Consider the following 27091-nt stretch of genomic DNA (forward strand, 5'->3'; position numbering starts at 1 on the left):
CGGAAACACGTCATGATCATATGACCAGAAGGAACGACGTGTTTCCGGGTTGAAGAAAAGGACTTTTAATCTGACCCGGAAGTGATAAGAAATCACATGGACTGTAAGATGGGAAACACTTCCGGGTCAGGGAATATAAAAGGACTGTGGGAAAGCCCAGACGCTGTACTGAGCTGGGAGGTAGGGTGACGAAGTGTCTGGGAGAGGAGGATTGGTGATTATTGATTATTGATAGTGTGGAGTGGAGGGTGCTTTGTGCACATAATTATTATAAAATAAATAATAATTATAATTTTACCCAGTGTTTGGAGTGGTACCTGAAGGTTCAAGGGAGCTCTAGCGCCCCCTACTGCTACAACAGTCATATGAAAAAGATTGGGGACCCCTCTCAGCCTGCATAATAATTGACTTTCAACAATAAAGATAACAGTGGTCTGTCTTTCATTTCCTAGGAACATCTGAGTACCTGCAGTGTTTTCCGAACAAATATTTAGTGAAGCAGTATTTAGTTGTATGAAATTAAATCAAATGTGAAAAACTGGCTGTGCACAAATGTGGGTCCCCTTGTCATTGTGCTGATTTGAATGCCTGTCACTGCTCAATGCTGATTAATTGCAACACCAAATTGGTGTGATGAGCTCATTAAGCCTTGAACTTCATAGACAGGTGTGTCCATCATGAGATATAAAGGTATTTAAGGTGGTCAATTACAAGTTGGGCTTCCTTCCCTCTGACTCTCCTCTGAAGAGTGACAGCATGGGATCCTCAAAGCAACTCTCCAAAGATCTGAAAACAAAGATTGTTGAGTCTCCTGGTTTAGGGGAAGGCTACAAAAAGCCATCTCAGAGGTTTAAACTGTCAGTTTCAACTGTAAGGAATGGAATCAGAAAATGGAAGGCCACAGGCACAGTTGCTGTTAAACCCAGCAGGTCTGGCAGGCCAAGAAAAATACAGGAGCGGCATATGAGCAGGATTGTGAGAATGGTGACAGACAACCCACAGATCACCTCCAAAGACCTGCAAGAACATCTCGCTGCAGATGGTGTATCTGTACATTGTTCTACAATTCAGCACAACTGGCACAAAGAACATCTGTATGGCAGGTTGATGAGAAAGAAGCCCTTTCTGCACTCACACCACAAACAGAGTCGTTTGTTGTATGCCAATGCTCATTTAGACAAGCCAGATTCATTTTGGAACAAAGTGCTTTGGACTGATGAGACAAAAATGGAGTTATTTGGTCATCACAAAAAGCGCTTTGCATGGCGGAAGAAGAACACCGCATTCCAAGAAAAACACCTGCTACATACTGTCAAATTTGGTGGAGGTTCCATCATGCTGTGGGGTTGTGTGGCTAGTTCAGGGACTGGGGCCCTTGTTAAAGTTGAGGGTCGGATGAATTCAACCCAATTTCAACAAATTCTTCAGGATAATGTTCAAGCATCAGTCACAAAGTTGAAATTACGCAGGGGTTGGATATTCCAACAAGACAATGACCCAAAACACAGTTGAAAATCTACAAAGACATTCATGCAGAGGGAGAAGTACAATGTTCTGGAATGGCCGTCACAGTCCCCTAACTTGAATATCATCGAAAAAATCTATGGGATGATTTGAAGCAGGCTGTCCATCAAATTGACCTGGAGAGATTTTGTATGAAGAATGGTCAACAATACCTCCATCCACAATCCAGACACTCATCAAAGGCTATAGGAGGACAGCGTCTAGAGGCGGTTAGATTTGTAAAAGGAGGCTCAACTAAGTATTGATGTCATATCTCTGTTGGGGTGCCCACATTAATGCACCTGTCTAATTTTGTTATGATGCATACAGTGATCCCTTGCTATATCACGCTTTGACTTTCGCGGCTTCACTCTATCGCGGTTTTTTTCTCATACACGCTTACGTCACTACGCATGCGCTTTCTGAGAACTTTTATCTAAGCCCCTCGATGGCTCCTAAACGTGCTGCTTTTTCTAAGCCTTCTGACAATGAAACTAAGCACCGGAGGAAGGTGCTTACCATCCAGGAGAAGGTGAAACTCTTGGATATGATCAAATATGGCAATACCCTACAAAAGCCTCCTCACGCGTATGAAAAGACAGCGCCAGCAACTGCCTATCAAGATGTTCTTCAGCCGCGCACCCAAACACCCACTGCCTACTCCTAGTACTCCTTCAGCGGAAGAAGACAACGACGCACCTGCTGAAGATACTGCACCACCTTGTCACGCTTGGGTCACAGATTTGCACAGAGGCACAGGAGGTTGTAGAAAAAAAAGAACTTTATTCAAAGCACTGCAAACAAACATTTGTCTCTTTTCAAAAGTTTAAATGTGCTCCATGACAAGTCAGAGAGAGAGAGAGAGAGAGATCCAAAGCTGAGAGGCACTGCACAATACTTTTAAGTAAGCGGAGTACCGCGTGAGAGGTTTATAGCGCGTTATAGCGCAAGTAAACAGCAATGTGAAAGTAGACTGTCAGCTGTTTCAGGGGTTTTTCCAGGGGTGTCTGTGTCATCTGAGGGTGCGATCAGCGCTCCAGCTTACAACCTGAAGACTCTCGTACTGAGCTCGTGCCTTCATAGGTTAGTGATTGTGTGTAAGAACTGTGTGTGTGTCTAATTAAATGTACAGTATAATAATAATAATATGATATTTGTAACGTCTAATATGTCTTATTTTCTCTTATTTTATGTAATATATTGAGTAATACGAGTGTAATGGTGACTAAAGGGTGTTATTTCATGTCTAGAGGGCTCTAATAATGTTAAAAAAATGTATTTAGATGCTCGTAAACAGGTTTTCTATACTCTTTGAAAATATTCGATTTATAAATAAAGAATCCTACTTCGCGAAAATTCGTTTATCGCGTTAGAGTCTGGAACAGATTAAGCGTGATAAACGAGGGTTCACTGTATTGCATATTTTCTGTTAATCCAAAAAACGTAATGTCACTGCTGAAATCCTACTGTCTCCATAAGGCATGTCATATATTAAAAGGAAGTTGCTACTTTGAAAGCTCAGCCAATGAGAAACAAAAATCTAAAGAATTAAGAGGGGGTCCCAAACTTTTTCATATGACTGTAGATGTTAAAGAGAATTGGACCTAGAACTGACCCTTGAGGGATACCTTGTGTGAGTGAAGTTGTGGCAGATTTGTGTTCCCTAATGAAGATGTAGTACTGGCGATCACTGAGGTATGATGTGAACGAAGAAAGAGCAGCACCTGAGATACCACTAGCTGAAAGTCGGGACAGTGAAATGTTATGGTTAACTGTATCAAACGCTGTGCTTAAGTCAAGCAGAACTAGAGAATCTACGGTTATAAGTAAGTCATTGGTTACCTTAAGTAAAGCAGTTTCAGTGCTACGTGGGGTTCTGAATCCCGATATGAAAAGGCTCAAGCAGGTTATGCAAATTTGCACACCCAAGTATAAACAGTACACCGCTTGTGTAGCAGAAGCGTCCACAGGCGCACGCATCGCGTCATGTGAGGTATAAAGCTGATCTAACAGAGCATCAGAAGTCCTCTGTTGAGATAAGAGGACCTGTCAGAAGGAACCATGGGTTTATGGTAGGCATTTCGAGGACTCTGAGAGGACGAGGGTAACGATTCTCTGGTCTGATTCGACAACAATTGAAGTCTCTGAACAGAATTACAAGCACGATGTATGGTGAAGACCAGGCACCACTCACATCCATCAGGCCAGGGACGTTCTCAAGCATACGCGAACTATGCATTCGCATAGGGCCCCGACCGTGCGGCCCCGACTTACAATTCATTTTTTTTTTGTTGTCGGGCTGTGGGCCTGGGGCCCCTGTCATGCCCCTGGCACTGCAGCCGTCTGTGCCAGTCCCAGGAAATTCAGTTCAGTGCATCTCTAAGTCTTATTAACAATGGTGATTTATTATCCAAATTGCAATCTTCACCGAAATCCCTAATAATATTGTCACATCGTCGTAATTTTGCCAAATGCACTATAGCAAACGTTAATTTTAGAGATTCGTTTTGGATTCATTCAGAGAGATCCCCATAACATCATGAAATATCCCCATATTACCGGCCTTTACCAGATCCAGAACAAAATCAATATTTTACCACTCTGCATACACACAAGCGTATATGTAGGCCTACTGGTCATCTAAGGCCTTTTCCGGATGTTTTATTAGAATACCTTCCCTGGACCCCCCTCACCCCCCCCATCCGGGGCCTGCACATTTCTGAACTACGTAGGGCCCCCAAACTGCTAAGAATGGCCCTGATCAGGCGTCCCCAAATGCCTCCATGTGATATATAGGAGTCTGTCGCACATGTGCAAGGCAGCTAAAGGGATTGAATGAAGGTAATTCCACACCAGACCAGAGGGTGGCAGTGTGTGCTAATCCTTTCTCTCTTTCCACTGCAGACCAATTACGGGAAATTCCACCTGACCCCCCCGATGACATCACTTTTCGGTTCCGCCCCTGGTGACATCTCTTCCGGTTCCGGCCCCGACAACGTCACTTCCTCAGCCTTCCTTTAAAACCTCCATCTTTGCCTCAGCTGACTCAGTTCTGTTTTGGACTCCAATCTGTACACAATTGTCCAAGTCAGTTTACCATTTTACAGCCAGGTTCAAGTATACGGGTGGCGGTCCCAAACCTTTTAAGTTGATCTTTGTCTTTTCTTTGACAGAGTCTAAGGAGTCTGACCCTCCTGTACTCTGGACCTTAGATCAACGGTCAATCAATTGAGCCATTCACGTCCATGTCTAAAGCATCGGACCTCCGACTGATCGGCTATGACTCGAGCTGCTTGAATCTCCAAAGGGGAGAACATGGCTTTGCTCACCCAGTTGTTTCCATGCACCCCCACTTTGCAATTTCTGTCTTTGCTGCTGGTGGGCAGCATCACGCTATGGAGGTGCAGGGACAGAAAGGCCGGTCAGAACTTGAAGGAAAGGAGAAATGCAGCCAGATTCACAAAATGTCCTTGAAGGAAATCTGCTTCCGAGTGCACGCCATCTCAAACTGGGATGACGGTTCACCTTTCAGCACAACAATAACCCAAATCTACGGAGAAGGCAATGATGGTTTCGGGATAAGTCTCTGAGTTTCCCTGAGATCTGCTATGGAGTTTCTTCAAAAGGCAAATTAAAGTGAGGCCTCCAAAATAAGCCAGGGAGCAGGCTAGGATTTGCACTGCTCTGCCCACCTGACATGCACTATTTTCATTCAGGACCCAAATGCTAACTGCTGGCTTCAGCCAAATCAGACCCCCAAGAAGAAGACGCTGGCAAAGCAACTATAAATATACACTTTAATAAAAGGAGGAGTGTCTGTGTGTCTGTTCATTTATTACGTCTCTCTCTCTCTATCTGTCATTCCAACAGATGGTGCATCACAAATGTTAACACTCCTTCCATGAATCCGTCTGTGAATCCCATGCTAAATGCAATATAACACAACGATGATTACAAATATGAAGTGATTATCGATCATTTGCTAGACCTCTTTGAGAAGGTGAGAATAACCCATTTCTATTACAACTGGGAATATTTAGACTTTAAATGTGTAAACTGAAGCACACATTGTAATATTTCAAATATATGAAGCAACGATTTCTATTTATGATACACCTCTACCATTACATTTCTTATTTACACCACAAATTAGACCATCTTATGCTAATTCAGACTTTTTAATTCTCTACGTGTTTTCAGGCCCATTGCTGTAACAACCAAGCTTGTTACTTTTTCCATTATTAAATACTTGCATTCTTTTAGCCAAATAATTAATAAAAATAGAATTAAAAAGTAAATAAAAGTAAAAAAAAACAATTAGGGCTTATACTTGCTGAACTAGCTCACAACAATGAAACTTCAGAGGCTGCTAATCAGATTTTGGAATGGAACATCTTAAGATGAGGAGAGAAGACAATCTGACTGATGGTGAGTATGGGTGTTGGCGCCCCTTAGTGGCTGAAAATTAGTCAGTCAGTCAGTCCTCATCCAACCCGCTAGATCCTAACACAGGGTCACGGGGGTCTGCTGGAGCCAATCCCAGCCAGCACAGTGCGCAAGGCAGGAACAAATCCCATGCAGGGCGCCAGCCCACCACAGGGCACACACACACACACACACACACCAAGCACAAACACTAGGGACAATTTAGAATCGCCAATGTACCTAACCTGCATGTCTTTGGACTGTGGGAGGAAACCCATTCAGACACGGGGAGAACATGCAAACTCCATGCAGGGAGGACCCGGGAAGTGAACCTCAGGTCTCCGTACCGGGATGGCAGAAACGCTACCACTGCACCACCATGTTACCTTGGCTGAAAATCAAAACTTGTAAATTTGCAGCATCTTTATTTATTTGTTTGTTTTATATAACACGTCTAAAACCAGGGTTCGTGTCCTAGGTTCTCCCCATGTCTGCATAGTATAACAAAAAATAAGCAGAGGCAGAAAAAGGTTTGGGGGTGGCCACCCCGTATACTGAAAGTGTGGCAAGAAAATAAAACGCGTCTTTACAGAACAGAGTCCACTACTGAACTGACTAACATTAAGAAGGCTGTTTTATTTATATGTAGCAGACAGGAAGAGCTGGGAATTCATGGAATTGAACCGGAAGAGAGATCATCAGGGGGAAGGTTCTGGGAGGCTGAAGTGAGGCTGCCCCTAATTTGTGGTTGGAGTGTGAGTGTGAGTGTGTGTTCACCCTGTGATGGACTGGCATCCTGTCTTGGGTTTGTTCCTGCCTTGTGCCTTATGGTAGCTGGGATGGGCTTCAGCACCCCCATGACCCTGATCAGGATAAAGTGGTTTAGAAAAAAGCCTCCTATCTATCTATCTATCTATCTATCTATCTATCTATCTATCTATCTATCTATCTATCTATCTATCTATCTATCTATCTATCTATCTATCTATCTATCTATCTATCTATCTATCTATCTATCTATCTATCTATCTATCTATCTATTATATAGTGCCTTTCACATCTATCTATCTATCTATCTATCTATCTATCTATCTATCTATCTATCTATCTATCTATCTATCTATCTATCTATCTATCTATCCTTTTTGTATATATTATATATTGCACCAGTGTAGTATTTAATTTTGCTTTCTCTTTGGTCTGCCCACAGGGGGGCATCATGTGCAGATTTGATGGGTTAGGGTAAAACTAAAAGAGGTGCACATACTTTGAAGCAGTAGCTCTGTGCTACAGATACAGTATGCTATGAGGAAAATGGATCTATCTTACAACAACAAACAAACTTTATACAGTGCATTTCTGTAACCTAGCACTGCCAGTTGTTTCTGGTGCCTCAATCATTTAAGAGCCAAAAGGTGATATGATGGAGAGTGAATGGGTAACTTTGTGAAATAAAATTCTAGTTCTTTGCCACTAGAGGGCACCAACTTACTTCTATCTTTCATATTGCATACATACAGTATTCAAGTCATGCCAATGGGGCTTTACTCTCATGCCATTTATAAGCATACCTTAGAATGAAATTATGTTTGGTAAGGAAAAAAGAGCAATATTTAGACAATAAATTTGACACTATAACAATACAAAAGGGTGGATAAGGTTACATAATGGTATATACAGTATACAATTTTTTTATTTTTAATAAATTTGCAAAAATCTCAAGTGAACTTTTTTCACGTTGTCATTATGCGGTGTTGTTTGTAGAATTCTAAGGTAAAAAATGAATTTAATCCATTTTGGAATAAGGCTGTAACATAACAAAATGTGGAAAAAGTGATGTGCTGTGAATACTTTCCGGATGCACTGTATAACAAGGAACAACATCTGTACAAGTTGACATCATAGTGACAAAGAAGAATTGGTGATGACAGGAGACATACAATGGACAGAAAAGTAGATATGAACCTATGAAAAGGAGGCACACACAGGGACAGAGAGGTGACATGGTGTTCAGGAGCCTGACTGTCTTTGGGAAGAAGATGTTGTTCAGTGTGACAGTGGAGAAGTCCAGAGAGTCCAATACCTCCTGCTGGATGAAATCAGTGAAATGAAACTGTAGGAGGGGAGGCAGGGATGTGCATAAATAATGCTGTTAAAAAATAATTGTGCTTTTACAGTATGCTAAATCTGACTTATAATAGGCTATCTATCTATCTATCTATCTATCTATCTATCTATCTATCTATCTATCTATCTATCTATCTATTATATAGTGCCTTTCATATCTATCTATCTATCTATCTATCTATCTATCTATCTATCTATCTATCTATCTATCTATCTATCTATCTATCTATCTATCTATCTATCTATCTATCTATCTATCTATCTATCATATAGTGCCTTGCATATTCTATCTATCTATCTATCTATCTATCTATCTATCTATCTATCTATCTATCTATCTATCTATCTATTATATAGTGCCTTTCATATCTATCTATCTATCTATCTATCTATCTATCTATCTATCTATCTATCTATCTATCTATCTATCTATCTATCTATCTATCTATCTATCTATCATATAGTGCCTTGCATATTCTATCTATCTATCTATCTATCTATCTATCTATCTATCTATCTATCTATCTATCTATCTATCTATCTATTATATAGTGCCTTTCATATCTATCTATCTATCTATCTATCTATCTATCTATCTATCTATCTATCTATCTATCTATCTATCTATCTATCTATCTATCTATCTATCTATCTATCTATCTATTATATAGTGCCTTTCATATCTATCTATCTATCTATCTATCTATCTATCTATCTATCTATCTATCTATCTATCTATCTATCTATCTATCTATCTATCTATCTATCATATAGTGCCTTGCATATTCTATCTATCTATCTATCTATCTATCTATCTATCTATCTATCTATCTATCTATCTATCTATCTATCTATCTATCTATCTATTATATAGTGCCTTTCATATCTATCTATCTATCTATCTATCTATCTATCTATCTATCTATCTATCTATCTATCTATTATATAGTGCCTTTCATATCTATCTATCTATCTATCTATCTATCTATCTATCTATCTATCTATCTATCTATCTATCTATTATATAGTGCCTTTCATATCTATCTATCTATCTATCTATCTATCTATCTATCTATCTATCTATCTATCTATCTATCTATCTATCTATCTATCTATCTATCTATTATATAGTGCCTTTCATATCTATCTATCTATCTATCTATCTATCTATCTATCTATCTATCTATCTATCTATCTATCTATCTATCTATCTATCTATCATATAGTGCCTTGCATAATCTATCTATCTATCTATCTATCTATCTATCTATCTATCTATCTATCTATCTATCTATCTATCTATCTATCTATCATATAGTGCCTTGCATATTCTATCTGTCTATCTATCTATCTATCTATCTATCTATCTATCTATCTATTATATAGTGCCTTTCATATCTATCTATCTATCTATCTATCTATCTATCTATCTATCTATCTATCTATCTATCTATCTATCTATCTATCTATCTATCTATCTATCTATCTATAGTGCCTTGCATATTCTATCTATCTATCTATCTATCTATCTATCTATCTATCTATCTATCTATCTATCTATCTATCTATCTATCTATCTATCTATCTATCTATCTATCTATTATATAGTGCCTTTCATATCTATCTATCTATCTATCTATCTATCTATCTATCTATCTATCTATCTATCTATCTATCTATCTATCTATCTATCTATCTATCTATCTATCTATTATATAGTGCCTTTCATATCTATCTATCTATCTATCTATCTATCTATCTATCTATCTATCTATCTATCTATCTATCTATCTATCTATCTATCTATCTATCTATTATATAGTGCCTTTCATATCTATCTATCTATCTATCTATCTATCTATCTATCTATCTATCTATCTATCTATCTATCTATCTATCTATCTATCTATCTATCTATCTATCACATATCATACGTTAAGACCTCAAGATGCTGGCCTGCTTTTGATTCCTAGAATTAACACAAATGACAGTATGAGCTTGAGCTTTAAGTTACAGGGTCCTGAAGCTGTGGATTAATGTCTGCAATGATAAGAGAAGCCCCTTCACTCTCAGCTTTCAAATCCAGGCAGAAGACTCTCCCCTTCAGTTTAGTACACCCTGACTAGAGTTTCTCATTATCTGTGCAAACTGCATCTCTGTAGTTAGTCATTAAGACTAAAATAAATACTTTTTTGAAAGTATTCTGTTTCACTTCTCGATACTCACATGTGGCACTTGGTGCCACTGCTCTGCTGCCAAGTTGTTTGCCTGCCTATTAAAAAGTCATCTCTGAAGATGGAGCACTGTAATCATCAGGTAGAAGGGTCCTTTCATCTGATTGGCCGGCCCAGCACTGACTCAGCAATAGAACAGCCAATAGGAGGGAGGCGTCTTGTTGGCTGAGGTCTCCTGGGCTCTGACTGTGCCAGACTTGTCTGTGACTCCTGTTCTACAATCTGGCTGCGGTTCTACAATAAGCAGGTGATGTTGTTTTTCATTTATGTTCATTTGTTTCTACTTTGTCTTTGATTTATTTGAACACGTCTGTATCCTTATTTAGTGAGTGGTGTCATCTGTTCTTGCATTCTACCTTGAGAGTTGTCATGGTGGTCTGCGCCTACACTTGGCGAGGACTGCAATGTAAGAACAAAGCGTCTGTGACTGTTGTGTTGTATTTCTGAGGTGGCCATAATAGACTGGCCATCTACCTCTGCGAAGAAGATCACTTGTGTTCCAATTTGCTTCTTTGGATTTACTCCATTTATTGACACTCATTGCATACCCAACTTACCTGGAAGGGGGTCTCTCCCTCTAAATTTTTCCAATTTTTTCCCTACAAGGTGTTTTTTTTTTTTTGGGGGGGGGGTCTTCTTACGGAGTCAAAGCTGGATGGGGGGGAGGGGGGGTCAATAAACAGGGTCTATTAAAGCCCATTGCAGTACTCCTTGTGTGATTTTAGACAACACATAACTTGTTGCTGCTGTTCCCTTCAGCTGTACTTAGTGAAAAGACCTTTAGGAATAAAACAGAGCTCTCCAGATGTGATAAAGTTAGTCAAGCAGAAAGCGTTTCTTCAGTATATTTATTTGCTTAAATAAAATAAGTCAGCACAATTGCAAAATATACATACATAATAAAAATGACATTTTGCAAAATTGAGGATACCATCATTTCTCCTGCACAAAACAGAACCCTTGAAATTGAGCAAATATGAGGGCTCAGGAAAGCCGCAAAGGAGCAAATGGCTTCCACGGTGGCACCAACAGCATTGGAGCCTCTCATCTATCATCTTGACATAAGTGGAATTTTCTTAATGGAGAAAGTGGCTGTGCTTATTGTGCTGTTTTCCTTTTGGCCGTAACCCTCCCCACCAAGACCCAAAATTGTCTGCCCCAAACTTGACTCCTTTGACCACTTCTAATAGAAGTAAATACACTGAACTTCAAATTCACACTATGCCCACCACCTCGTTTTGCTCTCCAGTGGTGGACCCAAGAGTTCTCTTCTGTCTAGCAAGTAGAAGACAGTCAGACACGGACATGGGAAGACACAGGACTGCCATATGTTGAATAGCAATGCACGTGCTGATATTTGTGATCCTGAGAGATGATCCGTAGCATAAAATACAAATTTCTAACTCGTTTAACATGAGTCATGGTTTGGGTGGTCGCCATGGACACAAGTCAGGAACCAAATCAGGATGGGATGCCAGTTCAGCATAGGGCCTTATTACACCCACATCACTGGCAATCCTTTATTGAACTCGCTTTGATCCATAGATTCTTCTACATATGGTCACTGAAGAATTTACTTACAAATGTGTTTTATAAGTAAAGGTTGCCATCTTAACTGATAATCACTCTCTGAGGTGTAATATTTTCCACTTATATGGAGTGATAGTGAAAATGTGAATTTTGAAGTCTTAAACTTAAACCAGTTCAAAGGTATTAGGGGGATTCAGTCCCTCTGGGCAACATGTGGCGTTGCAAGATAGACGGCAGTGCAGAACAATAAGCTTTGCACTCATCTGAATGGCCTGCTTGTGAAATAACTGTTTGAAAATCGAAGCAATCAACCGTAGCCCTCAGCATTAATGTTTGCAGTGCACCACCTACTTTTGTAATGCATGTAATAATAAAAAGCATTGCATTTTTCATTCCAACACATGGCACATCACAAACATAAGCACTGCTTTTACAAATCCCATACCAAATTTTTGTAATGCACAAAATAATAAAATGCATTCCATTTGTCATTCCAACAGATGGCACATCACAAACATTAGGACTGCTTTTAAGAATCCCGTACTGAATTTTTAATGCATATAGTAATAAAATATATTGCATTTTAATTCCAGCAGATGGTGCATCATAAACATTAGTACTGTGTTTATGAATCCCATACCTAATTTTAATGCATAGAGTAATAAAATGCATTGTATTTTCATTCCAACAGATGGCACATCACAAACATAAGAACTGTTTTTACAAATCCCATACCAAATTTTTGTAATGCACAAAATAATAAAATGCATTCCATTTGTCATTCCAACAGATGGCACATCACAAACATTAGCACTGCTTTTAAGAATCCCATACTGAATTTTTAATGCATATAGTAATAAAATATATTGCATTTTAATTCCAGCAGATGGTGCATCATAAACATTAGTACTGTGTTTATGAATCCCATACCTAATTTTAATGCATAGAGTAATAAAATGCATTGTATTTTCATTCCAACAGATGGCACATCACAAACATAAGAACTGTTTTTACAAATCCCATACCAAATTTTTGTAATGCACAAAATAATAAAATGCATTCCATTTGTCATTCCAACAGATGGCACATCACAAACATTAGCACTGCTTTTAAGAATCCCATACTGATTTCTTAATGCATATAGTAATAAAATATATTGCATTTTAATTCCAACAGATGGTGCATCATAAACATTAGTACTGTGTTTATGAAACCCACGCCTGATTTATTTAATATCTGTACTAATAAAATGGATTGTGTTTTTCATTCCAACTGATGGCACATCATAGACATTAGCCCTACTTTTACAAACCTGCTATATGGTTGAGAGACATGGACGCTACCCAGTGACCTAAGATGAAGCCTGGACTCCTTCATGTGTGACTTTTCAGAGAATCCTTGGGTAGCGCTGGTTGGATTTTGTGTTGCTCATGGAGTCCCGAATGAGGCACATGACCTGCATTGTGAGGGAGCGTCAGTTACAGCACTATGGCCATGTGGCGCATTTGCCCGAGGGTGAGCCAGCTCACAGGACCCTCATTGTTGAGGACCCTAGTTGTTTCGTCGTGTGGTGGGTGCGGCAACACACTGTACCAGTGCATGCTCCCCAACTTGACTTGACTGTACAAATCCCATACCTAATTTTTTAAAGACATAAAATAATAAAATGCATTGCATTTTTCATTCCAACAGATGGCACATCACAAACAATGTCACTTCTTTTATTAATCCCATACCTAATTTTGAATGCATATAGTAATAAAATGCATTGTATTTTAATTCCAACAGATGGCACATCACAAACATTAGCACTTCTTTAATGAATCTCATGTCTAATTTTTGAATGCATATAGAAATAAAATGCATGTCATTATAATTGCAAAAAATAATGCATCACAAGCATTAGCTCAATTTTTATGAAATCCATGCAATATTTTTGTAATGCATGTAATAATGAAATGGAGTCCATCTTTAATTTCAACAGATAACACATCACAAACATTACCACTGCTTGTACAAATTCCACACCTAATTTTTTTACAATGCATGTACAGAAGTAATAAAATGCAATGCATTTTAATTCCAACAGATGGTGTATCACATGCTGACTGCTAAAGCACCTAAGGAGAGGGGGTGGACAAAGTTCACCTGGGAAATGTGGAGGAATGATAGAGTTGTGTTTTCTGGAAGAAGAAGACGAAGAAGAAGATACAGATATAGTATTTTGCAAAAATAGAAGGTCATTTGAACTCAGGACTGTGTCAGTTCAGTTGTTTTCTGGGATTTGGATCTCTATGACATCCCCTTGTGGCTACAATACATCATATACAATATATACCAGATTATTGCTATTATTATTATTATTATCCCTATGTTAGGGTACTCAGTGGTCCTTTTTATTGTAAATTGCTAAACAGGGTCTGCTGGGAGAAAAGCTGAGAGAGTAGTTTGTTTTAAAGAGACTTCTAGAAAAGGGGTGTGGCAAAACATCTAGTTAGACCCTGATTGGTTCTCCGTTAATATAGCTGGCAGACTTCTGCTCTCAGACAGCATGTCAGCTGTTTCTCCTCTCATTGATCTTTACCTTGGGTGCACGACTGTTGATTTGTAAGGTGAATGGTCCTTTAACCCTTAACATACCAAGGGGGGTCCTCGGAGGACCCCAGAGGGTGATTTTTTGTGATCCTGCCGTAAGTATAACAACCAATTTAACCTTGATTTTTCTATTCCTCCCGGATGAGGTAACGATAAATATTTCATTGTTATGCTTATAATGCGTTCTTTCAAAAAACCGTAAAAAAATAAAAACGCACTTGGGGTCCCGGCAGGACCCTGCTTGGTATACTACGTTACCGAAGGTGATTGTTTTATTTCTTGTTTGTTCATACTGTCCCAGAAGCAAAGACAAGAAAGTCAACACAGTCTGCGGGGAATTCAAAAGTTTTGTCTGTGAGACACACAGGAAGACAACCACAACCGTGACATGTGCCAAGGATTGTAGCGGTAGCAACCAATGAATCTGTGCCATTTGTTTTTGTAAAATGATATAATTGGATATATATATTATAATAATTATATTATTATTATATATTTTATTATATTATTATAATCGGATAAAAATTTATACACTGTATTGTCAAAATTATTTATTCAGATTTACAAACACAAGCCTGTACAATGTTATACAAATGTATACAATATTCTAAAGAAATTGTTGAAATAAAGGAAAAAAAATTATGCTCACAATACTTTAACTGAAATATATCTCCAGACACCCAAAAAACGTATTTTGAACAATCTTACAGAACAAATAATTGAGAAATAACAAAAAAAAATGGGGTCCTCAGAAGACTTGGTAAACAATGTTGATGACATAGGCTTGGTATGTTAAGGGTTAATACAAGCGAAGTATAAAATTATCACTTGGCTTGTGATTGATTTCTGTTGCTGATTTGATTATTTTGTCACGGGTGAGGATTTAAGATGGCACTGCAAGCAGAACCACCTTTCCACACTGAACCCAACCTATTCATAAAGACAGCACCCCCTGCTGGACAGAAATCTGCACGCCCTTAAGATCAGAATCACCCATTGGCCTACACTGCATAATCTGTAGGATGTGGAAGAAAACTGGAGTAAAAATCCACAATAACACGAAGAGAACATGAAAACTGCACATAGTCAGGACAGCATGCAAACCCAAAACTCGGGAGCTGTAAGGCACCAGTGCTAACCAGTAAGCAGACATGGTCCTCTACCAAAGGTTCAGCCAAAGAATCAATTCGGGTCTAACCACAGTCAAAGCACTGTGGTGGGCTGCCGCCCTGCCCAGGGTTTGTTTCCTGCCTTGCGCCCTGTGTTGGCTGGGATTGGCTAATGGTTGGATAATGGATGGATGGATTGTCAAAGCATTATAAACAAAGATGAACAGATCACATTTTTTACAGTTAGAAATCATGGCAACAATGACAAGGTGGAAGGCTGTGAAAGATTGGGAGAAGAGGAACCCAACATTAGAGACGTCACTCCCAAAGTGGACCCCATCTCCAGGATTTGACTCCCAGGCCTTCTAAAGGAGACATTGAGAACCTTGGTGGACGTCATTCAGACAGCTGAGAGAGAGATAGAGCTTCAGAATAATTTCAAAATGTGTGTCAGGTTGCTTTTATGGAATGTTTGAGAGCTTTCTTTATGCCAGTGCTAAGCTTGTCCAATGCCAATAACTCAATTTACACAATAATCGGTTGCCAGGGTAGCCATGTGGGCACAATAAGTTACAGAAAATGTCATTGGCCTGGTAATGTCAATCACATGCCAGTAATGATTGACAGGGGGGGCATCCTAATGGTTGTCTAGGTCAAGAAAAAATGAATATCAGTGGCACCTAATAACCAGACAAATGGCAAAAGCTTAAGGAACGGCCAAGCATTGCAGGGATGGCAGACATACTGGTATCATTATTGCACTCAGTGCTAGTGATTCAAAACATCGTCTCCTCAACCCCATCCAGACACAGGGGCCGACACCCTGCTGTGACTGGACAACGCTCAAGTTTTATAAAAAGTTTTCCAAAAAAAATTACAAACAGTACACAAGGTTCAAGTTCATATTGCATAGTCAAGGACTGTTGGTTTTGTCCCATGACGTTCATTTTGTGGAGGCCAAATGTGAGCTTCGTAGACAACCAAGAATTAGCAGGACTTTGAGTTTCCTTTGAATTTCGACTTGACGTTATTTCCAAAGGTAATTGTTTCCGACAAGTTTCTACGATGACCGGGTAAGGAGAGCGAGGTGGATGGTTCCACCAAAAATCAAAGGAGCTCCATCTTCAATCAAATCAAGAAGAGAGGTTTCCTTTTTATTACATTTCCATATCTGAGACAAGCCTTTGTCTTCCATCCACCGTTCCTTGCATTCCCTCCCTAATTGAGAATCTGAAAGCACCTCAGAGCTCAACAGTACGCGTGCGTCTAACTCTTCAAAGAGGATCCTGGTGAGTGTCATTAGGAAGTGCTGGGCTGAAACTGGGCCTATCCCAATGGATTTCCATTGTCTTTGGTCAAGTCAACTGAATACAAATTCATCCAGCCATGAAGGCAAATAAATAGCGTAACAGCGAGGAACTCAAGTCGATTTCTACATACTGTCCCCGTACGTCTTCTAAAGGGAGAAGGGGGTACATTCGCTGACACTTTGGCCAAAGTCTCGGTCACAGATTGTACCAGGAGCTCTCAGTTCAGGGGTCCCTAGTGTCTCTCCTCCTCCTCCTCCTAGGGGTGCACCTCATACTGGCCTTCTGTGGCTACGTAGAAGTCTTCCAGGGTGGTTTGTAAATATTCAAAGGTGGGCCTCTCTTCTGGACTCTCATTCCAACATATCAGCATGATCTCATAGAGCTGCTTTGGACAGCTTTCAGGGCAGGGCATGCGGTACCTCCGGTCCAAATATCGGATGACTTCTGGGTTAGTCATACCTAGCAGAAGGAAAAGATTTTGCATTAGTGAAATCATATGTCCCAAACGTTAGGGCAAACAGTGCAGTCCTGTAGATTTGAAGCCCCTCAGGTGAAGGTATGACCCTCACCTGTCGCTCACTCTTTGACACCAACCTACCTAATCTTTATGTACTCTACCTCTGTAATTCTTAGGTCCCATCTGGTTGTATGCTGTAAGTGTCACATGGGATGGACGGGCATCCTGACCAGGAAAAAAAAGATTCCTTACCCGGGATGCACAGGTGTCCCCAACCCGACATATTTCTGGGACCTTCTCTGACCAGGAAGAAAGGGAAGGACAAGGAAGAACTCTGTTTGGAGGTGTTTATCACCGTCCTAGTCACTAGATGGCAGCATCCCTCGATACCAGCCTTGCTCAAGGGCACAACAGAGTGGAATCACTTCTGTCATTTACAGGGTTTGAACTGGCAACCTTCTGATTGGTGATGCAGATCCCTAACCTCAGAGCCACCACTCCACCTATTTAGAACATTAGAAAAATTTAGACCAGAATAGGCCATTCAGCCCAGCAAAGCCTGCCAAATCCAATCCACCTAATTCCTCCAAAATATCATCAAGTCCAGTTTTGAAAGGTCCTAAAGTCCTCCTGTCCACCACACTACTTGGTCGCTTACTCCAGGTGTCTGTGGTTCTCTGTGTGAATAAAAACTTCCTAATGTTTGTGAAAACTTTCCCCTTAACAAGTTTCCAACTGTGTCCCCGTGTTCTTGATGAACTCATTTTAAAGTCACCGTCTTGATCCACTGGACTAATTCCCTTCACATTTTAAACACTTCACTCAGGTCTCCTCTTAATGTTCTTCTGCTTAAACTGTAAAGGCTCAGCTCTTTTAATCTTTCTTCATAACTCATCCCCTGTAGCCCTGGAATCAGCCTAGTTGCTCTTCTCTGGACCTTCTCTAGTGCTGTTATGTCCTTTTTGTAGCCTGGAGACCAAAACTGCAGCCAGTACTCCAGATGAGGCCTCACCAGTGTGTTATAAAGACTGAGCAGAACCTCCTGTGACTTGTACTCCACACATCAAGGCGCTATATAACCTGACATTCTGTGAGCCTTCTTAATGGCTTCTGAACACTGTCAGGAAGTCAATAGCTTAGAGTCCACTATGACTCCTAAATCCTTCTCATGAGGTGTGCTTTTGATTTTCAGACCCCCCATTGTGTATTTAAACCTTATATTTTTACATCCTACATGTAATCCTTTACATTTATTGAAATGAAATTTCATCTGCAACAATTTGCCCAGAACCGTCTGCTGTCCAAGTCCTTCTGTGATGATTCAACGGATTTGAGATTATCTGCCAATACACCAAACTGCTAATCCCCTTTGTAATCAGCCTAGTTGCTCTTCTCTGTACTTTCTCTAGTGCTGTTATTTCCTTTTTGTAGCCTGTAGACCAAAACTGCACCCAGTACTCCAGACGAGGCCTCACGAGTGTGTTATAAAGACTGAGCAGAACCTCCTGTGACTTGTACTGCACACATCAAGGCGCTATATAACCTGACATTCTGTTAGCCTTCTTAATGGCTTCTGAACACTGTTGGGAAGTCGATAGTTTAGAGTCCACTACGACTCCTAAATCCTTCTCATAAGGTAGACTCTCGATTTTCCGACCACCCATTGTATATTCAAGCTTCACCTTTTTACTTCCTACGTATAATACTTTACATTTACTGACATTAAATTTCATTAAACGGAGCTAAGAAGAAGAATTCAGATGTGTCGGAAATGAGAATGTACTTTCATATTTTAGACGGCCCGTTGTTTATCCAGATCTCATATTTTCACTTCCTATGTGTAATACTTTACATTTACTGACATTAAATATCAATTGCCTCAAATCTGCCCAAGCCTGTCTGCTATCCAAATCCTTCTGTGACCATTCAGCAGATTCGAGATTATCTGCCAATCCACCAAGTTTCTAATCCTCTGTAGCCCTCTAATCAGCCTAGTTGCTCTTCTCTTATCTTTTAATTGTGCTACTATGTCCTTTTGGAGACCAAAACTGCACCCAGTACTCCAGATGAGGCCTCACCAGTGTGTTATAAAGACTGAGCAGAACCTCCTGTGACTTGTACTCCACACATCAAGGCGCTATATAACCTGACATTCTGTTAGCGTTCTTAATGGCTTCTGAACACTGTCAGGTAGTTAAATATGTTGAGTCCACTACAACTCCTAAATCCTTCTTGATGAACTCATTTTAAAGTCACCGTCTTGATCCACTGGACTAATTCCCATCATAATGTTAAACACTTCAGTTAGGTCTACTCTTAATCTTCTTCTGCTTAAACTGTAAAGGCTCAGCTCTTTTAATCTTTCCTCATAACTCATCCCCTGTAGTCCTCTAATCAGCCTCGTCGCTCTTCTCTGGACTTTTTCTTGTGCTGTTATGTCCTTTTTGTAGCCTGTAGACCAAAACTGCACCCAGTACTCCAGATGAGGCCTCACCAGTGTGTTATAAAGACTGAGCAGAACCTCCTGTGATTTGTACTCCACACATCAAGGCGCTATATAACCTGACATTTTGTTTGCCTCCTTAATGGCTTCTGAACACAGTCTTGCAGTTGAGAGTGTCAAGTCCTCTACAACTCCTAGATTCTTCTCATAAGGTGTACTCTCGATTTTCAGACGTCCCATTGTGTATTAAAACATCACATTTTTACTTCCTACTTGAAATATTTTACATTTACTGACATTAAATTTCATTGGCTATGAATCGACCCAAGCCAGCATGCAGTCCAAGTCACTCTGTGATGGTTTAATGGATTCTCAATTATCTGCCAGTCCACTAAGCTTGATATCATCTGCAAAATGAACCAGCTTGTTATTATTTAACTTCTTGTTCTTTCGGCTGCTCCCGTTAGGGGTTGCCACAGAGGATCCTCTGTTTCCATCTCATCCTGTCCTCGGCATCTTGCTCTGTTACACCCATCACCAGCATGTTCTCTCTCACCACATCTTATATTCCTATCCATATCATATACATACAGTGCATCCAGAAAGTATTCACAGAGCATCACTTTTTCCACATTTTGTTATGTTACAGCCTTATTCCAAAATGGATTCAATTCATTTTTTTCCTCAGAATTCTACACACAACACCCCATAATGACAACGTGAAAAAAGTTTACTTGAGGTTTTTGTAAATTTATTAAAAATAAAAAAATTGAGAAATCCCATGTCCATAAGTATTCACAGCTTTTGCTCAATACTTTGTCGATGCACCTTTGGCAGCAATTCCAGCTTCAAGTCTTGTTGAATATGATGCCACAAGCTTGGCACACCTCTCCTTGGCCAGTTTCGCCCATTCCTCTTTGCAGCACCTCTCAAGCTCCATCAGGTTGGATGGGAAGCGTCGGTGCACAGCCATTTTAAGATCTCTCCAGAGATGTTCAATCGGATTCAAGTCTGGGCTCTGGCTGGGCAACTCAAGGACATTCACAGAGGTGTCCTGAAGCCACTCCTTTGATATCTTGGCTGTGTGCTTAGGGTCGTTGTCCTGCTGAAAGATGAACCGTCGCCCCAGTCTGAGGTCAAGAGCGCTCTGGAGCAGGTTTTCATCCAGGAGGTCTCTGTACATTGCTGCAGTCATCTTTCCCTTTATCCTGACTATTCTCCCAGTCCCTGCCGCTTTAAAACATCCCCACAGCATGATGCTGCCACCACCATGCTTCACTGTAGGGATGGTATTGGCCTGGTGATGAGCGGAGCCTGGTTTCCTCCAAACGTGACGCCTGGCATTCACACCAAAGAGTTCAATCTTTGTCTCATCAGACCAGAGAATTTTCTTTCTCATGGTCTGAGAGTCCTTCAGGTGCCTTTTGGCAAACTCCAGGCGGGCTGCCATGTGCCTTTTACTAAGGAGTGGCTTCCGTCTGGCCACTCTACCATACAGGCCTGATTGGTGGATTGCTGCAGAGATGGTTGTCCTTCTGGAAGGTTATCCTCTCTCCACAGAGGACCTCATAAGCACTGACAGAGTGACAATCGGGTTCTTGGTCACCTCCCTGACTGAGGCCCTTCTCCTCTGATCGCTCAGTTTAGATGGCCAGCCAGCTCTAGGAAGAGTCCTGGTGGTTTTGAACTTCTTCCACTTATGGATGATGGAGGCCACTGTGCTCATTGGGACCTTCAAAGCAGCAGAAATTTTTCTGTAACCTTCCCCAGATTTGTGCCAATCCTGTCTCAGAGGTCTACAGACAATTCCTTTGACTTCATGCTTGGTTTGTGCTCTGACATGAACTGTCAACTGTGGGACCTTCTATAGACAGGTGTGTGCCTTTCTAAATCATGTCCAGTCAACTGAATTTACCACAGGTGGACTCCAATGAAGCTGCAGAAACATCTCAAGGATGATCAGGGGAAACAGGATGCACCTGAGCTCAATTTTGAGCTTCATGGCAAAGGCTGTGAATACTTATGTACTTGTGCTTTCTCAATTGTTTTATTTTTAATAAATTTGCAAAAATCTCAAGTAAACTTTTTTTCACGTTGTCATTATGGGGTGTTGTGTGTAGAATTCTGAGGAAAAAAATGAATTTAATCCATTTTGGAATGAGGCTGTAATATAAGAAAATGTGGAAAAAGTGATGCGCTGTGAATACTTTCCAGATGCACTGTATATTAATAATATCAGCACCCCAGCATTGACCCCCGTGGGGGTTGCTTCTTAAAGGTTGTCAAGGTTTCTGTGGATGTGGATGAAATGGTGTCCTCTCATTTGTCAGATTTCTTGTGTTCTTATTCTGGAACAGTCTTACAGTTTTGGATGTTAAACAATTAATCCAGAACATCTCTGTCTTCTACCCAACCATTTATAACAATTGACCAACAATGACCTGCTGCCCCCTTTCTTGCCCATTTGACACACATCATAATACACGGCATCCCCAGTCGTATCTCACAGGACAGACAAGGTGCCCCCGTTACAAAGCCCCCAACGCGCTGGAGTGAATTACCTGGATAAGGAATCCGCCCATACGTCACAATTTCTGTAAGGAGGATTCCAAAGGACCACACGTCTGACTTTATGCTGAATTTGCCAAAGTTGATGGCTTCTGGTGCTGTCCATTTGATGGGGAATTTTGCACCTGAACAAAGCAGAAAAACATATAAAGAGTAAAAAAATGAGCAAAAATGAAAAGATGCCAGTGTCTGAGATACGAGGTGTGATCAAATAACACGGCGAATGTTTTAAAAAAGAAACGTTTATTATAGTTAAAGATTTACAACTACTAGTCACCCTCAGAATACTCTCATCCACTTCAAATACACTTATCCCAAGGCTCCCAAGTTTCCTGTCGAGAGTGTCTTTAGTTGGGCTGTCGTGACTGCCTGGATGTCCTCAATGGATTGAAATTGTTGGCCTTTCATGGTGATTTTCAATTTAGGGAACAGCCAGAAGTCACACGGTGCCAGATCCAGCGAATAAGGTGGATACGAACACAGTGTAATGTTTTTATATTCGACAGAAATTGTCGTACTAGAAGGGGATGTGTGATAAGGAGCGTTGTCATGATGAAGAATGAAACCGTTTCAACATTTTCCTCGGTTATTGTTGTTGAAGGACGTCCGGATCTTTTCTTGTCTTCAACCGAGTCAGATCCATTACGATATCGATCAAACTATTTGTAGCCGCCGGAGTGTAAGGCGAGTTCAAGCAGGGGTAAAACATGTGCCGAAAGAAATCTCTCAGTCCAAAAGTTCATTTTAAAAATATTTAGTGAAAATTAAAAGCAAATAATCCACACAAGAATAAAAGAAAAAAGTTGTTACACACGTAGAATAAAATGCAAAAAAAAGGAAAACTGTATCTTCTCTAAACTTAGCTTTTCTTGTACAACTTCAGTTATTTCTGTACTTAAAAGTTCTTAACTTCTTCTTCTATACGTTGTCACACATGTGCGAGTTGGAGGCAGTCAAAGAGCCTAAAGGTGAGTGAATTATCGCGAGACAGAGGGTCATCACGTGGTACTTACCTGAATCTCTCTCATTCTACAGAAAGTCAGAAGAAAAATAAGGATATCCATTTCCGGGTTCAAAATGGCCGTGATGACGTAACTTCCGGTCAATCTCAATGATGTCACTTCCGGTTCCACGATCCTCCACTTCTGTTGACTCCGGATGACGTTGGTTCCGCTTCCTGTCTCCAATCGTCACTTCCTGCCAACCATTTCCTGTCCCATCATTCCTTGTCATATAGAAACACCATTTTGTGCGTTGTAAAGTTTTCGTTTTTCTTTACAAGTTACAAATCAGTTTCTTTATTATTGTCTGGACGACAATATACGGGGACGGTCCCCAAATCTTTTTCTGTGTTTTTGAAGTTTTGTTTTCTTCAAGACTGACTTTCACAACATAAAGACTCTTAACGTTTTCTTCTGTATGCTTTAAATGTACGCAGCAGCACTTACGATTAAGTGCTTTGTCTTACATGTTACTTGACACACAAAAACACGCACACAAAAGGCACGAGAGGCCCGGTTTAAAACCATGTGCCCTCTACACCTTACACATGGCAAGGCTGATCACTAACTGAGAATAATGTTTAGTCAGAGCTATTAGAAACAGCAAGAATATACCAATTCAATTCAACTGACGGGGGTTATAGGATCCTCCCATAGATTATGTACGAACATTTGGAAAAACATTTACGAATCTTATGTAACTAGGAAATGGCTCTTACACCACTTGTAAACAGTCTTAATTGTCGGTGCAGTGTCACCATAAACCGATTTTAACATCTGATGGGTTTCCTGAGCTTTTTGCAATTTGAAACAAAATTTCATATTTAAGCGTTGCTCGATATCCGTTATTAACGACAAACTTGAACTCAACAGAGGCTCACAAACGACTGGCAGCATCAAATTAGTTGATGGACATGTCAGAACCTCCATTGAATTGTTTTGCATTGTTCTTGGATGGTGCTTTGCATCAACGTTCACAAGACTTTTTGATCACACCGCGTATGAATGCATTCATATGAACTGCCACTACAAAATGAGAAAACAACAGAATCAAAAATCACTCCTTCATTTTAGTACCTGTCTATTCCAATGAAGAATCCTGCAGTGGCAATGCATTATGGGAGGAAATGAGACTTGCTGATTCATCCTCGCCTCTACTAGAACTACACAGCAAATTCTGTGTAACACTATACTGATACTGGGCAGGTCCTCCTTTTGGTCTCAAAACAGCCTATAAATTTAACTTAATCACGTTTTCTTTGGAGCGTTTTGAGGGGTGTTACGGTCACTCGCCTTTCACCGGTCCTCCCATCTCCCATCTGCTCGACTCTACGTCAATACTTACCCTCCTGTGCGGTGTATTCGTTCTCAATAATCCTGGCTAAGCCAAAGTCTGCCACCTTGCAAGTCAGGGTCTCGGAGACAAGGATATTGGCCGCCCGAAGATCACGGTGAATGTAATTTTTTCTCTCGATGTAGGCCATTCCTTCTGACACCTAGGGTGAAGATTCATGAAAACGTCATTCCATTAATCAATTCTTTGTTTTAATATGCAGTGAGAAGTCAAGCAAAATGACACCTTTTATTGGCTAACTAAAAAGATTACAATATGCAAGCTTTTGAGGCAGCTCAGGCCCCTTCTTCAGGTGAGATGTAATCTTTGTTTTATATTGATAGTTTGAGCTTTGTTATCATGAACATATACACTGGGCACAAGGGACAATTGCATGCAAGGTCAATGACACAGGTCAGCTGTCAGCATTCTGACCCTTTCAGCCCTGACGTTCACTGATCTCCAGATACAAGGAAAATCTGTCAGGTACAGATGATCCCTTACAGAATTTCAGCCTTTTCAGAAGAGACGGCAGGTTCGATGTAACTGTGACTCAGGCCAACAGAAGTGCACAGCAGCTCATCTACCACCACACAAAGAACCCAAAACTCGAGGGAGCGCATGAGGTCTGACATCAATCATGATGAGCTGTTAGCTTTCTATGCACTTTTTGTATATAATAATTCAAAAGTCTGATGTTAGTTGGTACCGATCAACAAAACCTTTTCTTGAAACATCCTGGGTATGGAGTCATAAGTAAGAATGTTTTCAGCCGACTTGTCGGGTGTTTAGATCTCATTGAAAATGTACATGTCACTTTGTGAAAATGAATATAAAAATCACCTCTTACACTTATGGCCTGATATACTATAAGGATGACTTGGGTGCGTACCATGGGGCCCTGCTCTGAAAACATCTCAGGTCCAAGTTTTCACTGACCGTACAGGCTCACACAGCAATCAACTATCCAATGGACACCCTTCCTCACTTCGATCCTCATGATTATGCAGCTATCCAATCAGACCTGACTAGAAAACTTCAAAAGGAAAAATATGACTTCTGATTGGATAGATAGATAGATAGATAGATAGATAGATAGATAGATAGATAGATAGATAGATAGATAGATAGATAGATAGATAGATAGATAGATAGATAGATAGATAGATAGATAGATAGATAGATAGATAGATAGATAGATAGATAGATACTTTATTGGTTGATATAGTTGAGGTGTGATATGAGCATTAGATGTCTGTGACCAGTAGGTGGCATAAAAACATCCCGAATTCCAAAACCACAGTAACACCCTGACAGGGCCACCCCTCTGAACTACAAATTAACCTCCCTCTGTCTATCCTTTATTCCCTTTCATCGACTGGGATTGGAACTGGGAACCTTCTTGGCTGGGATGCCTCTCCATCCAAGTGATCCTTCCATTATAGCCCCCCAGGCTGGGCAAGGTAATACACTCCAACCCAGTCAGGATGCCCGTCCATCCGTTTTAGCATCTACATATGTTACTGGATTGTAATTCAAAGTGAGAGCCCAGTGGTGCAGCAAAAATGAACAAGTTAGAAAATGTATGCATGGCATAACATGCTGGCGAGCTTGAGGGCTGTGCAAGCACTGTGGTCCTCAATGGATTGTGTCCACTTAGTAAGTTGTAGAACTTTATCGGTTCATTTCAGAATTGCAATGGCCGAAGGCAGTGGCGGACCGTGCATTTCACACCTAGGCCTTCAGTAGTGCTCCGTCTGAATCAACCCGCCCCTCATAAACTAATTTATGGTTATAAAAACCATCTTAATATGCAGAAATACAGTATAAAGAGCTGTTGCATCGCAGATAGATAACTCCTATAGCCACAATAAATGCCTTTATTGAATAGACAAACCAGGGGTGAACAAGTTCCTTTCTACTGCAGCTACAGCCCGCGACACACATAAAAAACATCAATAATAACTCATGAACTTGCAATATTATTTAGGAAAATCGCAACATTTTACTCACCAAAAATTCGGATTATTTGTAAACAAAATCCATCCTCCTCTCTTTCCTCAAAAACAGGTCAATTACTCTGTCGTACAGATTATCCGTGCACTTCAGGTCCATCACGAAGTCCCTTTCTATCGCCATCGAAGCGAATGCTGCAAGTCAAACCTGCTCTCTCGTATTTCTGGCATAAGTTTTAATTCACTTTAGGGCTGAAAATGTCCGCTCGACAGAAGCAGTGGACATAGGAATGCTCACCGCCAAACATACCAATGTGTACAGCTGCCCCATGATGCTCTCATTCAGATTTTTATATTACACCATCCTATCCAATCAACGGGTCTGAATACGGTGACGTTGCCGTACGCCTGCTAGAGGGCCCTAGTGAAACCAACTCAAAATCTGATTGGTTGAAGCAACGGTTTAATCGACATTTATTTTGTGTTAGAGGGCCTGCAGAA

The 27091-nt window shown here is 40.4% G+C and overlaps 1 protein-coding gene across 1 annotated transcript in view; it reads right to left on the reverse strand.

The window, feature by feature from the left end:
- Nucleotides 1-15219: 15219 nt before the first annotated feature.
- Nucleotides 15220-27091, reverse strand: part of blk (BLK proto-oncogene, Src family tyrosine kinase) — a 244730-nt gene continuing 232858 nt past the window's right edge. The window contains exons 12-14 of the mRNA XM_051924437.1: nt 24648-24798; nt 22295-22426; nt 15220-17292 (exon numbers count right to left, since the gene is read on the reverse strand). Of these exons, the coding sequence (XP_051780397.1) occupies nt 17090-17292; nt 22295-22426; nt 24648-24798 (486 nt within the window). The 3' untranslated portion in view covers nt 15220-17089. The remainder of the gene's footprint in view (nt 17293-22294; nt 22427-24647; nt 24799-27091) is intronic.

This window comes from Erpetoichthys calabaricus, chromosome 3 (assembly GCF_900747795.2).
Source record: "Erpetoichthys calabaricus chromosome 3, fErpCal1.3, whole genome shotgun sequence".
Taxonomy (NCBI): domain Eukaryota; kingdom Metazoa; phylum Chordata; class Cladistia; order Polypteriformes; family Polypteridae; genus Erpetoichthys; species Erpetoichthys calabaricus.